The sequence below is a fragment of the Hippoglossus stenolepis genome, chromosome 5, assembly GCF_022539355.2.
Source record: "Hippoglossus stenolepis isolate QCI-W04-F060 chromosome 5, HSTE1.2, whole genome shotgun sequence".
NCBI lineage: Eukaryota > Metazoa > Chordata > Actinopteri > Pleuronectiformes > Pleuronectidae > Hippoglossus > Hippoglossus stenolepis.
Genome location: NC_061487.1, coordinates 24,394,898 through 24,410,638, shown reverse-complemented (window position 1 = coordinate 24,410,638; position 15,741 = coordinate 24,394,898). Strand labels below are relative to the sequence as shown.

The window sequence follows — 15,741 nt, the reverse complement described above, 5'->3', positions numbered from 1 at the left end:
TAAGCTTTAATAAATGTCAACAAATACAGGAGTTAAAGGCAGAAGACAACCAGATGCTCTGAAGTCAAATTGTCTTATAGGTCAGTGAACGCAATCCTCAGTTAAGACATTGACAAAAAACCTCAATAGGCTGCTTTCATGAACTGTAAGAAAACCTGTATAAAACAATGAATAACACAAGTTGTATCAGAAACTAGAAGTTTAAAAGTGATTCTATAAAACACATGCATGTCATAATTTAAACTATATGAATCCAGTTAAGAATAATTGTCTTTGCCAGAACAACAAGACACAGAATAAATGTGAGGTTATCATGCATATGGGATGTTTTGATTGAATAACCAAGGATGAAGAGACTCTGTGTTTTCAAGTGAATCTTCACTGTGTCACGAACACATTTATTTAATACTAACATAGTTCAACTAACCCAAGGTCATTCAGGGCTGTGAATCAGAAAATACAGCAGAGAGGTGGGCTGAGAGACAGAAGAGTCCAGGTCCATGGTCCAGGTAGTTTGATGTCCATACATTTGAACTATAAATCATATGTTTTGAAGGTATAGGAAATATTTTAAAAAAATTAAGTGGCATCCACATTAGCAATGAAACAGACACTGACAGAAGAAAAAGGTTCTTCCCTAAAGTAATGGAATAACAAGTGAATTCACAGATTTTGATCAGTTTCAGGAAATGTCTCATTGAGTTTAAAGAATGAACAAGCTCATGTGGTCTGACCTAATGCTGTAATTAAAGAGCTTTAGCTCATTATCAAATACTAAGGTTGTTCTCACACTGAACAGGCATTCTTACACTGTCTACTTAGACTAGTGTCCTCTACACTACACTTCAGGAAGGTCAGGACAGAACAGAACAAAAGATTTTCTCATGCATATGTATTTAGATGGTGTGATATAAACTGGGGCAGTCGTTCACTCGGCTGCGGTCCAGGGATGTGTTGAAGGACGTGTCACGATACGGCCCGGCCCTGCCCAGCTCCGCAGAGAACTTTTGTGATTTTGGGTGGAAAGTACAAGGTGCAGTTTCAAAGGTTGGCGGGAGACGGCCGTAGACGCTGGAAGAGGTTCTGTACAGGGGGTTCTGGTGCTTTGTTCTCAGCGATGGTCGTACATCTTTCCCTGTTGGAGTCATCGTGCAGGAGAACACCGGGTTTCCAGGGCTGGCACATGTGTTTTCTACCTGCTGCTCTTGAGAGGCTGACATCTCTGCAGCACCTGTAGAAGATATCAGAATTCTTCACCGACCTCAGATTACACAAAACATGTTCAACCGAAGACACTAAACTGAGGTGCAGAGGTGATTTCTCTTCTTTACTCCCATGAACACCTCTGAAATCAACACAAACATTAAGTGGCAGCTACATTAAAAAGCCACACATGCTTGATAAGAATGACACATTTTTTATATATGGATTTCTTCATTTCTTGAAAATAAGCTGTCAAGTATTAAGGTAATATTAAGGTATAACAACACAAATAAAACAGGGATATTTTGTAGGTCGTGGTTAATGGTAGCAACCTGTTCAGTGCCCAACTTTGCAGCTAAGCTAATCATGGATATCTACTGAAGCTAAATCAAAATTAGCAAACTTTACACGGCAAAACTTACAGTATCACTGACTGAACTTTCTGAATTAAATCCCACTGTCTCCTGTTTGTTAGCAGATAAATAAACTTACCTTCAATCGCCGTACACCAGCTGAACTATCTGTGTTGGGTCTTTATGCTAACGTTAGCCACAGCCAGGGCTCAGAGACGGCCCCTGGTCACCATGGAAACGTGTAAACATCAGGTTTCATTTGCAGGTTTATTTTTACATTTGCGAAGTGAAGTAAACAGGAAGTAAATGTATTGTTTTACCCCAGATACACAGATTACACCCATTATTATGAGACATTATTAGATATTCTTGCTTCTTCTGTTTTAAATGAATATTAAGAACAAGTCACATTTTTCAACAGCTTCAAACTGCTGAGTTCTGTTATTACCCTGGATTAACAGGACACACAATATTTTATGGGAATATTAATACATAAAAAATGTGACCCACAAACTTCATCGCTCCCAATATTTTATATGAATATTGCTATTGTAAAACACATGGGTTTTTGTCAATAGACTCCATGTCATGTGACCCATTGATTCCACACAAATGCCTAATTGTATAAAGATTTAAGTTATTATTATCACTCAATAACGTCTCTGTTATCACTCTTATAAACGAACACAGCTTTTATCTTCCCACAGCCCTTGAAGGCGTCACTGCCTACATCATCACCAAGCGTCAACTCGCTTACGCACAACTGCCGCGTCCACTCGTTTCAAACAACTAACACGTTTTTAACGCGTTTAAACTCAAACCCTGTTCTTGTATTTGTTCGTCTAACATTCAGTGAACTTGTAAAAGCAGCGGTGGACTGTGACTCTCTCTCTCTCATCGCCATCTTCTTCCCCAGTGAGGGGGCTGGTTGTGGTTAGCTTGAGGCTAGCTCAGGCGGAGGGGGGGGAGCTAGCATCTGGACTCAGAAGATGGACAGTGAAATCCAGAGAGACGGGAGAGTCCTGGATCTCACCGACGACGCCTGGAGGGAAGACAAGCTGCCGTATGAAGATGTCACCATCCCCCTGGTACGTGTTGTAGCGCCACATAGAGATCAGCGATAGAACTACACCTGGATCAGTGGGTCTCTGCCCAACCGATTGTCCCTATGCCATAATGTTACAGCACATTGGGTTCAGTTGGACAATTACATTAAGTGGAGGAACGTTTGGATGCGTCCTTACAAATAGTTGATCGTTAATGAAATGTCCTGAATCACTACATCCAGAAAATGAAAGAAGGACATAAACACAAAATGCTCTTATTGTGACGAGCATCCAGAAACAGTCTTGCACCTTTTTTGGACTCTGCTCTCACACCAATACATTCTGGAAGGACCCCTGTAGGTTTATTGTTTTCAATTATTATGGGTAAAATGTGGTATTTGATATTGTTTTGGGCAAAAATGTTTCATCCCTAAATGCAAATATATCAATAAAAGACCCTGTTAAAAACACAATCTGAAAGACGTTGAACAATATGTAAACTTAATTTCTAAATCATCCAACAAAAAGGCTGTTTAAACTTTGAATATCTTTGAATTCTACAGGATATTTATATGATTTATATGAATATTGTACAACACCCCTTGTATGCTCCTATGTGTTATTGTGTACAACCCCACGTTTAATTGTTTCTTGTTCTGTTCCTCTTTTATATTAAAATAAATATATATATATATATATATATATATAGGCATCACATACACATCACTACAAGCTTCAGCAGGAAACCAACATTCACAGCTTGTTTACAGTCACATTTTTAATCGGACATTGGGGTTTTCACAAGGCACAAGATGTCATTATTCATTCATCTTATGTGGAAGTTTATCAATGTCATACTGTTTCTGTGAGCATCAAATTCGATCTGTTCTCAGCTGTTGTGTGAGGTGCACAAACTTTGAATCAAAACTTTGGCATCATGGCATCTTCTCTTCCCTGTCCTCTGTCAGAGTGAGCTGCCTGAAGCTGAGCAGGACAACGGAGGATCCACAGAGTCGGTGAAAGAGCAGGAGATGAAGTGGACGGACCTCGCCTTGCAGAGCCTCCACGAGAACACACCGAGCACGGGAAGCTGAGAGACTTCTGAAAAGCTGCGGCCGTTTCAACAGAAATCTCCAAATCCTCTCAACTGCAGAGACTTCAATGCAACAGGACAAAAGTTTTACAAAATGACTCAACTGTACTTTACCTTAACGTCATTGTGAAAGATTCGCCACCTTGTTGTCTCTAGGAGGAAAATGTCATAACATGCTAAAGTCCGTTTTGAAAATCACATATTGCCTCCTGTTTACTTTGTATTGTTAATGTATGCTCCAGATGTCTGTGGGTGTTACTGAAGCATCAGTTTCTCACTGGAAACTTCCCTGAGATGTACAAATGACAAACAAAAATATCCAGACTGCGGCTTCCACCCTCACTTTGTCTTTGCAGCCTCTGCCATGAGCTTGCGTACGTGGTCGTGGGAGCCCTCCCCCAGCAGGGCGGAGGGGTGTCGGTAGGAGCCCCCCAGACGATCCCAGAGTGTGAAGTACTGTCCATAGTTGTAGATGAAGTAGAGGTGATGGTCCACGTGGTGGGCAGCACCGTTAATCAGACATATCAGAGGGCCGGGGATGCGGTAATCTCCGTCGTGTATGGAAATGGTCCAAAAGTTGACGAAGACAAAGAGTGAGAGGTACACCACCTGTACTGTCAATGTACAAAACGAGAATATAAAACATTTTAAACGTGACAGAGTTCCTACCGCGTTAAAATCTGGTTTCAAAATGTGCATTATCGTTATTCCTCAAACCTCAGATGTGATATCAATGTATGTGAAGTAAAGAGTGAGAGTCAGAGCACCACCTTGTGCAGGGGGAAGATGAAGGGGTAGACGTGGTAGGGTAAGCTCTGCAGGAAGCCGTCCAGTGGGTGGAAGGCGTGGCTGGCAAATGGCGTGGGGATCTTGAATATGTGGTGTTGCTTATGTAAGTGCTGAGGGGGGGGGGAAACACAAATGGTTGAAATTTTTGCAAATGGCAACTTGATGAATGAATTCCAACTTTTACTTTGCCTCTTGGTCTGTTTCGGTCTCCACCAGCTCCTCAGGAAAGCATCTGGCTGTTGTGCTGAGCATGTCGTGTACATTGAGTTCATTTGAGCCTTTTCACCTTGTAAATGAGCTTATGATGCATCCAGCGGTGTATCCAGTAGATACACATGTCGGTGAAGAACAAGAAACCAGCAATGCTCAGGAACACTCCAGCCCAGCCTGAAACAGAGACAACCCATGCTCACATATAAGTCTGAGACTAGACAAAGAGAAAGTAGCGTTCTTTTTCGTTTTAAATCGTCAGTTTCTATGAACCCTGGCCTGGTTTTTAAGATTTAGAGTTTTCTCACCCAGGGAAGATTCGCTGATGTGGTCGTAAAGTTTGCTGTGTCCCTTGATCTCCCAGAAGAAAAGAGCGACAGTGGGGAAGCTCATCCAGAAGATCGAGTTCACTCCCAGCTGGATTTCTTTTCTTACCTGGTTCTGTTGTCCGAACAGAGACATGAAGTTAGGATTTGAGAGAAGTTTGTTTTTGAATTGTTAGACTTTAATAAAGAGCGTCGCCGTACCTTGATAAACTGTGGATGTTTCATGAGCTTGTGGTCGAACACACCATAGAAGTTAAGAGCAGCAAAGCCCAGGTAAAGCAGCTCTGCTCCCATCGTTGTCACCACCCACAGGCTGATTATCTGACGCAGAGCTTCATCCTCGGGCCACGAGGCCGGGTACACGTACGGAGTGAGGATGTAGTGGTCAGCGATGTAGAGCACATGATCCATGGCACAGGCTGCGAGTGAAGACCAGTGAAAATATCAGCCTCCCTAGAATTTTCATTCTACAACAGAAACTACAACTCAACAGTGCAGAAATGAGTTTGTGTTTATGAGAAGTTTGTGAATCCTTAAAAAGTTAATTTAAAGGTTCTGGAACTAAAATTTCTCAAACTCCAAGAGGTCAATATATATAGTTTGCATTAGATGAACTATCAGACATTGATAGAGAACCAATTTTAACATTGCATCACAAAAAACTGAATTTAAGAGGATTGAGGTCAGGAAGTTTTCTCAACTTCACTAACATTTTAATTTACTAAGTTGACAGGACTGAAAACCTCCATTAAATCATTCAATACATTTTACATCAACATCTGGAACCACAGAGGAAAATAATCGTCTACAAAGGAAAGACGTTTCATTGTCAGTCTTGCAGAGTTGGAAAAGTAAATGGATTCAAATCATTACTTAACAAACTTGACAGAATAATCAGTATTTAGTAAAACCTCATCTGTCTTATGTTGCTAATAATAATCAATAAACTTTACTTTGAATATTAGAAATGATATAGAACAGTTTTGTGTCCATACCTGAATCAATGACCGGTGTCCCTCTTCAAGCTGTGATTCCAGTGTAAAGACATTAACGCTCAAAAGACTAGTTTTACCTCCATTAGTGACGCTGTGTCTGTTTGAGTGAAAACTGTTTGAACTGTCGGCTACAGGTTGGTCGACTGATGAAAAGAGCAAAGTCCTGACATTAGTTCTTTAGTCATCAAAAGCTGCGTCTGATGCATTGATTAATTTAGTTGATGAAAGGCTCTCGATCCCAATCAGACTCCGTTCAACCATTAGTCTCCTCATCTAATTCCAGAGGCAGTAATCTACTCACACAGATGCTTTTATATGCATTTCAGGACAGAGCTAAGAAAGTTCAGTTTATTTCCTTTATATAAATTAATTCACAAACGTATTATATGTTAATGCCTAATTTATCACTTTTCAATGTCAATTATTTTGCATAGTAACATATTATTAGGTATTTAATGTGTAGTTATATAATATGAATATATTCATATAAAAATTATAATTAAGTTTGCTTTTACTGAAAGTATTGAAAGCAAATAGGAGCACCAGCAAAACACAGATTTTAAGTATCAACTGGAGAACATTTACCTTTTCTGTATAATTCTCAATAGCTTTACAAACATATCCACCCTATATTCAGATTTATTAACATTTTCTATCACTCCAAAGCAGCAGATTTATGCTTTAAAGGCATTATTCTGTCAGGGTTTTTGAATGAGGTTAAGCAGCTGAACTAACCTGCGTTAGGACCAGGGCCCGATGTCAGGTTTGTGGGAACCTTCCTTGAAAGAAGACCAGCTCCTCCTCACACAAGGTTTGTCCACCAGCATATGATTTGTGGCAGAAATGATGTGACCGATAGAGTTGCAAAAATGTTCCCTGCTATTACAACATTCCAATATGTTTCCCAGAAAGGTGCAGAGTTAAAGGAACGCTCTTCCTGGCTTCGTTTAGTTTAGGCAACAAGTATCCTGACAGGATCCAGGGGAGACACGTGTGACTCGTGGGTTAGGGTGGAACAAGATCCCAGCATGCTTAGCAAATAACAAGGAGCTCAGTGACAGTGAGAGACGTGATCTTCCAGCCAATTCCTGCTAAATTCAATGTAGTTACAGTCAAATTATCTCTTTTACACGCAGACGGTTCATTTAATCCCAAGTAACGAAATTTGGTTCATCACAATATGAATGAATCTCCAGTTTAATGTCCTTTTAACACATATAGACACATTCATGAATGGAATTAGTGCCATTAAACCATGAGCTGCATTTTGAACTGCTAAAGGCTTCCTGCCAAATAGAAACATTCGCAGGAGTAAGCTGCAGGATCAAATTCAGTCTGGAGAGTCTGCCCTTCACACACACACACACACACACACACACACACACACACACACACACACACACACACACACACACACACACACACACACACACACACACATAGCAAAAATGAAACATGAGTTTGACCAGGAGGTAAAAAAAAAAAACATGCTGTGTCAGCATTTCCAGCCTGACACACAAGTGTCCCCCAGGCGGCGGCTTGCGGGCCGTCACTCAGTGAGAGGTGGACGATGGGACATTTTATTGTTCGAGTAAAGAGGATGACCTGCACAGAAAACCTGAGCAGGACATTATCACACAGGCAGCTTCTGGTTCCACTTGTTTTAAATGTATTGATTAAAAAAAGGTTAACATGTTGTTCAGGAGTCTGTCTCCCAGTTGAAAAGTGTTTCTCTTAACCTGAACTCAACCTGTGTAATGAGACTAAATTCAATGACGGTTGTCTGTTTTAAAATGTGAGTAAATGGTTGGAATACCTGAACCAACACACTCTCTCTCTCCCCATGTGACTGCTCTATGTTCTGGACATGTCAACGTGTAGCTGTCGCCCTCCAGAGCTCTCTGACCCTAACAGCACCTCTCTGTGCCGTGTGCAGAACCATCACACTTCATCTTTGCACACTTTTCATGGTTGTCACTCTGAATGTTCCAGAATAACACAGGGAATCATTGCAATCTTATATGGTTCATAAAAACTTTTAAAAGTGTATTTAACAACCAGTGGATCATAAACAATGCATTTAAATCTAATGCCTTTGTGTTTAAGTTTCTAAGCCAGAACCCAAACTAAGTCTTGAGAGACAAAATGAGGAATCAGGGATCAATGGTATTAACTGTGTTTTATTGCCATACTTCGCTATCAGTTTTTACCCATCAACAAACAATTCATCATTATCACCACAAGCCTTCAAATGTCTGTATTTGTCTCTTCACATGATCAAATACCTGATGATTGTGAAATCAAGAAACTACAGAAACAGATAGTTCACATGGCCAAACGTGGGAAAGTCCATGTTCTAGCTTCAACTTTAAACTGTTAACCTCCATTCTGACCTAATGTTCCTCATGGACTCTTGTTTAATCACAGGCTGTTCTTCCACTTTTACTTCCTCCCTTTCATTTTCACCAAGGTACTGAAAACTGATGCTACATTTTGACATGGTTGAACTTTAAAATGAAAGTCTTTATTCTCTTTGTACAAGATAATACAGCGACAATTAGTTCAGACTTTTCCAGAATCTTCTGTTGAATCTTATTTGTTCACACGTCATTGTGATGTTTGCACGTGTCACATTCTGTCGTGACTCAGCACCTCAGCTTGTGACATGTTGGTGAAAAGTTTCTAAAGAGCAGCGAGCGCAAAAAGGGGGACAACGCTGCCTTCAGGGGCCCAACACCAGCCCACGACATCTGACAACTGTGAATGTAAACAGTCTCACAGCAGAGGAAATGTGTGTTTACTCGGACAGAATATATCATAGAAACATAAACGTATTTCATGTGACGGGACAGTAATGTCTTTTTTTTTTATGAAGCACTAATTATTTCCAAAGCAACATGAAGTCAACACAGAGTAGCCTGGCTATTTTCAAAATAAAACGGCAGTAGTGCTTTCAAAACTGACATAATATGTCTTATTCCACTAAATGTAAGTTCTTGTGGTTTTCTGGAGCATCACGTATAAAAAGATTTAGCAAATTGTCAGTTGTTGTCTGCTCTGAAGTTACATGTTTCCTACTGTACACGGTCCGTGAAGGCATCATATTGTTAGCAGAGGAGGGCCGTGTGCACATGTGTGCGCGCCGGAGCTGAACCATGGCAACGGGTTTGTTAGTACCGTGTGCACACGCCCGGGTGAAAACACTGATTCACACGTGGTGGAGAAATAATGAAACTGGGTCCGAGCTGAAAATACTGAAATAACAAGATACTGAAGGTTATTATAGAACCTGGATTCAGAACGGACACAATACTTTGAACTGTGTGTTTACTCAGCACATATATGGGTCATTTGGTGGATTTACATCAAATCAGACTTTATTGTAATTATACACATTGTACATGAGTCTCATCTATTGTTAGTTTACTGGTAGAAACTTAAAAGATGATGTGAAACTAAAAAGTGTTGGTCAAACTGAAATGTTGAAGTAGTAAAATATGACGTGGCTGCACAATGTGTGAGTAAAGTGCAAACTGAGTGCAGAAAGTGCAAACTGAGTGCAGAAAGTCACGAGTTGAAGGATTTAGTATTAATAAACTGTAAAATAATATAGACTTTTTAAAACTTGAAGTGATACAAATATATGTAGGGGTTTATTTACCCCCATAAACTATTGAATATAAATAAACTGTGAATTAATATTTGTATCGTGTATTTTTTATGTTTTATAGATAGAAGCAATACAAAATAAGTTCAGAGGTACATTTACTCAGCCCACATAGGTCTAAATAGGTATAAACTAATTAATATTTTTTATGTTTTATAGTTTGAAGCAAGATTCCAAGACATGCAGCCAAACTTCAGAATAATAGTAGTGAATTATATTTAACTAAATAATAAAAAATAAATGATAATACATGTGAGCAATGTAATCTACACATATACTACGACACCGCGGAGTAAACTACACTAGATGTTTGATTATTTGAACACAAACTACAAACCTCTACATGGATTCAAATAAAAACAAACGTGGAATAAATTTACAGTTGATGTCAACACGTTACCACATAACTGCCTTTATCAGCATGGAAATTTCCCACATGGATCCGTGCGCAAAAACCCACCGGGTGCAAACAGCTTCTTTATATCATTTATACTCAACTCACACATATAGTTAAATATAACTTTAATATCCCAGTGGGAGATATTTGTGGTGTTTGTTGTCTCTACACATACAAGGACAATCAAGACGTTATTATGATGAACTATAGTGAACTGGGATCTACACACTCCCCTTATATAACGATGTAAACACGTTAATTATTCCGGGGTTTTTTGTCTCCAGGGACGGGGGCAGAGGAGAGGGGGTCCGGGGGTGTTATATAATTTTCAGACGACACTCCACATCGTCTGAATCTGGGAATCTCTCCCTCCTCCTCCTCCTCATCCTCCTCTTCATCCTGCTGGTCGTGTGCACAAACTTCTTTGTGATCGCCCACTTACGTGAGCGCGTGCTACGTGACGAGCACATGTTTGCACTCGGCCCTGTTTATCTGGCGCTGCTATAAAAGGAGCCGCCCCTGAAGTGCGTGATCACAACACTGAAGCTCAACCAGAGACTCACCTGCTCCACTGAGGAAGAACCAGAAAATCACTGAGAGACATGGATCCCTGCGAATGCTCCAAGAGTCAGTATCTTTATTCATCTTTATTATTGAACCCTGTTTTTGTGCTATTTTCTGTTTTTCGACCTTTCATTGTCTGACAACGTGAAGCTAATCCCTTTTGTCACGTTCCCTCTTTATTTAGCTGGAACCTGCAACTGCGGAGGATCTTGCAACTGCAAGAACTGCGCCTGCACCACCTGCAACAAGAGTAAGTCCTCGCATCCATCACATATCAATGTCAATCTTAACACTGGGGCTTTAATCTTAACCTAGTCTGAGCTTTTTCTTTAACCCCTATCAGCAAATTGTCTATTTATAGTGTCCTATATTTAAATTCAGCACCATGTGCATGTTGAATTTCTAGTATCAACTGCCCAGGTGAAGCTGATTGTCTCAATCAGCCCCAATCTAAAGGTGTTAATTGTCTCTCCACCATATTTACCACCTTTGCATTAACGAGATGGGTTTGGATTTTAATGTAGTTAAATGTGGTGCTTGCAGTTTCCCCCCCACTGCTCTAAAAGAAGCCTGAAGATGAGTTGCCTGCTGATGTGTCACTAATGCAGTTTTGACCTTGCATTGCAGGCTGCTGCCCATGCTGCCCATCCGGCTGCCCCAAGTGCGCCTCTGGCTGCGTGTGCAAAGGGAAGACATGCGACACCACCTGCTGTCAGTGAGAGGAGCCTGAAGCACTGTGGAGCCATGCGCCCTAAACTGATTAAAATGTGGCCGCAAATGTCTAGAATGAGAATAATGGCTTTTGTACGTGTCTTTCAATATTAAAATCAACATGTTTCCTCAATGCAGTTGTCTTGGATTGTGTGGTTTCAAATACTGACTATAAAATGAGAAGTGGTGCTGCTGCAGTGTAAATTCACCTAACCAAGGTCGGACTGTAAAGTGTATAGAGCTGAGAGTCGAGGCTGCTTTATTTCAACATGAGGGGAACTTCATGTGGCAGGTCGCACTAAGGAATTAAACTAAACCATTGAACTCTAGTCAAAATTAGCGAGTGATTGGGGAAAATGCTTTTTCAACCCCCCCCTAAATATAATCACAAGTGTGCAGCATTCACTGGAGATATATGGACCACTTGTGATTTAAAGTGGCAGAAAAAACTTGTAAATCCTTAGAACTCTGCTTGATTTTTCTAAAATGTGATCTGGTCTTTATTAGAAATGCTCCTGAACTTAACATCGCACAAATTGGCAAACTTCTTAAACAAAGCCATAGTAGGATGTCTGGTGTGCACAGCGCTTAAGGTTGTTTTAAAAAATATCTTGCGTAGAGGTCTGGGCTCTGATTGGTCCACTCCAGTCACTGTAGATTGACTGAGGGTCATTGACCTACAGCATCCATTGATCATCAGTTTCCCTATGGTGGCGAGCTGTCCAGGCCCAGAGGTGTGATGCTCTCCCCACTAGGAGTACTGTTTTCATGTGTTAGTGCGGCGCTGGTTGTGCAATGGTGATACATTGTCCTAGGTTTAAAAGTTATCAATATTTAAATTTGTTTTGGAAGGTCGAGGTGCACTTTGGCAAATGATTTGATAGCAATGATTCCATTTGGTCAATTACCTATTAGTCATTCTCTCTTATCGCCCTAATCTAGGAGGAGCCGCCCCAAATAAATGATCTACATTTATAACGTTTGTCTGACTGTGGACTGGTGGACATCTAAATTCTTTGAGGTGACTCTTGAGGTAATCTTGAAATTCCACAACCAAAAGTAGAAGATTTTGCATTAAGGTGTAATGCAAAATCTTCTACTTTTGGTTGTGGAATTTCAAAATCTACCTGAAAACGCAGCTTAAAATGATAAACAAATAACGATGTCCAAAACTAAATTAATAAACGAGTTTATTTGGGTATTTAAATTTATTTGCAGGTTTTAGATAAATTTTCACAAGCGCGACTGCAAGGCGGAACCTTCAGATCAGGCGGAACGAAAAAAGGGACCCTGTCGGAGCAGCGGAAGTGACGGACACCGGAAGTGTCGCGTAGTTTCCGTACACTTGCTCCGTGTGTTGATCGTGTTTATGTCGTCACGGCGGCTCAGTAGCAGCGTTTAGCTTAAAACAACAACACGGTGTTTAAAAGCTAATTCAAAATGCCGAAGGTCGTGTCCAGAAGCGTCGTGTGCTCGGACACTCGGGACCGAGAGGAGTACGACGACGGAGAGAAGCCGCTGCACGTCTTCTACTGCCTGTGCGGACAGATGGTGCTGGTGCTGGACTGTCAGCTGGAGAAGCTTCCCATGCGGCCCTGGGACAAAGCCCGGGTCATCGACGCGGCCAAGCACGCGCACAAGTTCTGCAACGTGGAGGTGGACGAGACCGCGTACGTGAAGCGGGCCGAGGGCATCGAGAGGCAGCGGCGCAAGAAGTGCGGCAAGTGCGGCCTGCTGCTCTTCTACCAGCACCTGGAGAAGAACAGCCCGGCCACCTTCATCGTGGACGGCGCCGTGGTGAAGTTCAGCCTGGGCTACGGCGGCACCAGCGTGTACAGCACCAAGCAGCCCGAGGCGCCCAAGAAGGTGCGCGTCATGATGACCAAGCGCACCAAGGACATGGGCAAGTTCAGCTCCGTCACCGTGTCCACCATCGACGAGGAGGAGGAGGAGATCGAGGCCCGCGAGGTGGCCGACTCGTACGCCCAGAACGCCAAGGTGATCGAGAAGCAGCTGGAGAGGAAGGGCATGAGCAAGAGGAGGCTGCAGGAGCTGGCTGAGCTGGAAGAAGTGAAGAAGGCGAAGATGAAGGGGACACTCATCGATAATCAGTTCAAGTAGACGAGTGTCACTGAGGGAGGGAGGGACACACACACACACACACAGTGACTGTTGACCTGTTTCCATCCATGGATCCTGCAGCTTCGATCTGTTCAGTTTGTCTGGAGTAACATCACCTTTTTATATACGCTTCATATATCTGGACACACAGGAAACAGGACTGATGAAGAGGGTGTTACATGCTTTTCAATCTTGGAAAGAAGTTGTAGATGTTTTGAAATGTTATTTTTTACTAAATTAAAAGACCAAATAAACCTGTTGGTAGCATTTCCTCTTTGTGTAACATGAGCAAAAGTCTAGAAAAAGTTACAGGCTGTTGGAACTTGTGACTTCCAGGTCACCGATGCTCTAAACTTCAAGTCAAATATTATGTACCGGTTTAAAAACGTGTATTTGTGCACAAATACAAAGTTCATTTGCATTTAAACATACAAGAGTTGAAGTGATTGTCAGAAAAAAGTATTTACACGTTTAATAACTTATTTACCAATTACTTAATTTACCAAGAATATAATCTGCAGCTCTTTCTGTTTTACATCATTTGGAACTGGCTTGCTGTGGGTGTTGAGCCTTGGAACAAAGCAAGTCATTGGAAGATGGAATCTGACATATTTCACTAAACTAGAAGGATGCTCGGAGAGCACATTCCACCGCCAAGGCTACTGCTCCATCTCGTCTTAAGTAGGAGAAACAAAATCCTGGGAATTAAGCATTGATCCGGATCCACTCAGAAATTTTATGTGTTCTTTCCTGGTCATGATCCATCCCTCCACAAGATTTTATAGAAATTGGTTCAGTAGTTTTTGAGTAATCCTGCTGATGGACTAACAAACACATACAGCAATAAAAACATAACCTCCATGGCAGAGGAATTAATTCATAAATAGACAAACGAATCACTAGATTAATCTGTGATGGAAACATATTTATCGGCATTTTAAAAAACAGATTTCAAAGCCTTTATCCACAGAAGATATTGTGACCTGAGAATCACACATGCATAACAAACTAAATACCCTGGAGCTGCTGAGTTCAGCAGTGAATCAAGTATTTGTTCAGTATATCCAGATGCTTCTTAAGATTTGGTACATTATTTAATAAGAATCTTATATTTTCATGTATGAACTGAAATTCAGTCATTCCTTCACATTCTCACTGGTAATTAAGAATATGAATTAAAAAACTTAAATTGCCTGTTATCTGGTTTATTATGGGTAGTGTTTAAACTTGTTCGTATAAAATAAACATTTGAGTCCGTATCAGGCACTGTTTCATCAGAAGATGAGTAAATAAAGGTCAGTGTCTAACTACCAGGTCAGGCCCAGAATGTGGGTCACAGAAAACACAGGACAGACAGATCAGAAGAACAATGTGCTTTGTGGACTGGATCATAACTTGGCCACAATGGAGCACATTCAAAATATAAAGGGCTTCAGATTATGTTGCATGATATAGAACAATACTTGTTTGTATTGCAAGGAAAAAATATGCAGACAATTGTTCAAAATGTCTAAATAATTGAGTTAATTCAGAAAAAAATATACAGTATGTTGAATTTGTGTCAATACAACAATTTACAGAAAAAGTCTATGTGGATCTAAATATATATCAACAAAAAAATGCAACATGGGACATGATTATTCACATATGTGCTTGTCCTCCATGTCAAAATGTCTGTAAAAGACCTAAGACATACACAGATATTTTCTTTGTTTTTACTTATTTCTTTTCAGAGCATTTTCTCATGTTTTCTGCCGTTAAAAAGGCACATGAGTCAAATTTGCTCGTCACAAGATAAACTTATGATCACAGGGACCCCAAACCCTGGAGATTCAGCCATGTGTAGGTTGAAGAGTCACAGAAGCACAATTGTGATGAGCTCTCTGTGTTGTATAACAGAGAAAACACTTACATGTACACATGTGCTATTATATAATGAAGAAGCTCTGTTTTTTTTAACTCCACATGACCGGATCGGTCCTGACAAAGCAACAGACTGTAGCATGGAAGCTGTTATCAGCCATCTGGGCTTTTTATTTGCAGGCAGAGGTTTTACAAAAGACAATTTCAAACGTTTAACTTTGTGCCTGTTTTTACAATCATGCATCAAAACAAAAGCAGTTGCATATTTTGTTGTTGTCAATCTCTGATACCAACAACACAAAATACAAACTTCAGGAATAGTAGAATCAAGTTATGCACCTTTCTCCACGATCCCAAAGATTGAATCAGCAGTTACTAAGAACTTGCTATTTATCAACTTAAT

At 40.7% G+C, this 15,741-nt stretch overlaps 4 protein-coding genes across 5 annotated transcripts; 3 read left to right on the top strand and 1 right to left on the bottom strand.

The window, feature by feature from the left end:
* The first annotated feature begins 2,268 nt into the window (after window positions 1-2,268).
* anapc13 (anaphase promoting complex subunit 13) lies at window positions 2,269-3,893 on the top strand. Its single transcript, XM_035157624.1, has 2 exons — window positions 2,269-2,644; window positions 3,571-3,893. The coding sequence occupies exons 1-2, from the start codon at window positions 2,546-2,548 to the stop codon at window positions 3,694-3,696; spliced, it is 225 nt and encodes a 74-aa protein (XP_035013515.1). The 5' UTR covers window positions 2,269-2,545; the 3' UTR covers window positions 3,697-3,893.
* A 141-nt stretch (window positions 3,894-4,034) lies between these two features.
* LOC118110061 (lathosterol oxidase) lies at window positions 4,035-7,020 on the bottom strand. Of its 2 annotated transcripts, XM_035157623.2 has the most exons (7): window positions 6,751-7,020; window positions 6,016-6,158; window positions 5,222-5,439; window positions 5,003-5,135; window positions 4,771-4,871; window positions 4,466-4,594; window positions 4,035-4,304 (listed from the first exon to the last, which is right to left on the bottom strand). In XM_035157623.2, exons 3-7 carry the CDS (start codon window positions 5,429-5,431, stop codon window positions 4,035-4,037), a joined length of 843 nt encoding a protein of 280 aa, XP_035013514.1. In that variant the 5' UTR covers window positions 5,432-5,439; window positions 6,016-6,158; window positions 6,751-7,020. The 2 variants fall into 2 exon arrangements, with proteins under 2 accessions (XP_035013514.1, XP_035013513.1); XM_035157622.2 differs by lacking the exon at window positions 6,016-6,158.
* Window positions 7,021-10,547: 3,527 nt separating this feature from the next.
* mt2 (metallothionein 2) lies at window positions 10,548-11,487 on the top strand. Its single transcript, XM_035156947.1, has 3 exons — window positions 10,548-10,706; window positions 10,828-10,893; window positions 11,271-11,487. Exons 1-3 carry the CDS (start codon window positions 10,682-10,684, stop codon window positions 11,360-11,362), a joined length of 183 nt encoding a protein of 60 aa, XP_035012838.1. The 5' UTR covers window positions 10,548-10,681; the 3' UTR covers window positions 11,363-11,487.
* Window positions 11,488-12,644: 1,157 nt separating this feature from the next.
* steep1 (STING1 ER exit protein 1) lies at window positions 12,645-13,729 on the top strand. The gene has a single exon (XM_035157852.2). It carries the CDS (start codon window positions 12,795-12,797, stop codon window positions 13,473-13,475), a length of 681 nt encoding a protein of 226 aa, XP_035013743.1. The 5' UTR covers window positions 12,645-12,794; the 3' UTR covers window positions 13,476-13,729.
* The last annotated feature ends 2,012 nt before the right edge of the window (window positions 13,730-15,741 follow it).

Excerpts from the sequence above, each read along its gene's own strand:
- anapc13 (XM_035157624.1), top strand. The coding sequence starts at position 2,546 with ATGGACAGTGAAATCCAGAGAGACGGGAGAGTCCTGGATCTCACCGAC. Across the intron at positions 2,645-3,570 it reads AAGATGTCACCATCCCCCTG|AGTGAGCTGCCTGAAGCTGA; the intron begins GTACGTGTTGTA and ends GTCCTCTGTCAG.
- LOC118110061 (XM_035157623.2), bottom strand. The coding sequence starts at position 5,431 with ATGGATCATGTGCTCTACATCGCTGACCACTACATCCTCACTCCGTAC. Across the intron at positions 5,136-5,221 it reads AACATCCACAGTTTATCAAG|AACCAGGTAAGAAAAGAAAT; the intron begins GTACGGCGACGC and ends TTCGGACAACAG. Across the intron at positions 4,595-4,770 it reads ATCATAAGCTCATTTACAAG|CACTTACATAAGCAACACCA; the intron begins GTGAAAAGGCTC and ends CCCCCCCCTCAG.
- mt2 (XM_035156947.1), top strand. The coding sequence starts at position 10,682 with ATGGATCCCTGCGAATGCTCCAAGA. Across the intron at positions 10,707-10,827 it reads TCCCTGCGAATGCTCCAAGA|CTGGAACCTGCAACTGCGGA; the intron begins GTCAGTATCTTT and ends CTCTTTATTTAG. Across the intron at positions 10,894-11,270 it reads CTGCACCACCTGCAACAAGA|GCTGCTGCCCATGCTGCCCA; the intron begins GTAAGTCCTCGC and ends CTTGCATTGCAG.
- steep1 (XM_035157852.2), top strand. The coding sequence starts at position 12,795 with ATGCCGAAGGTCGTGTCCAGAAGCGTCGTGTGCTCGGACACTCGGGAC.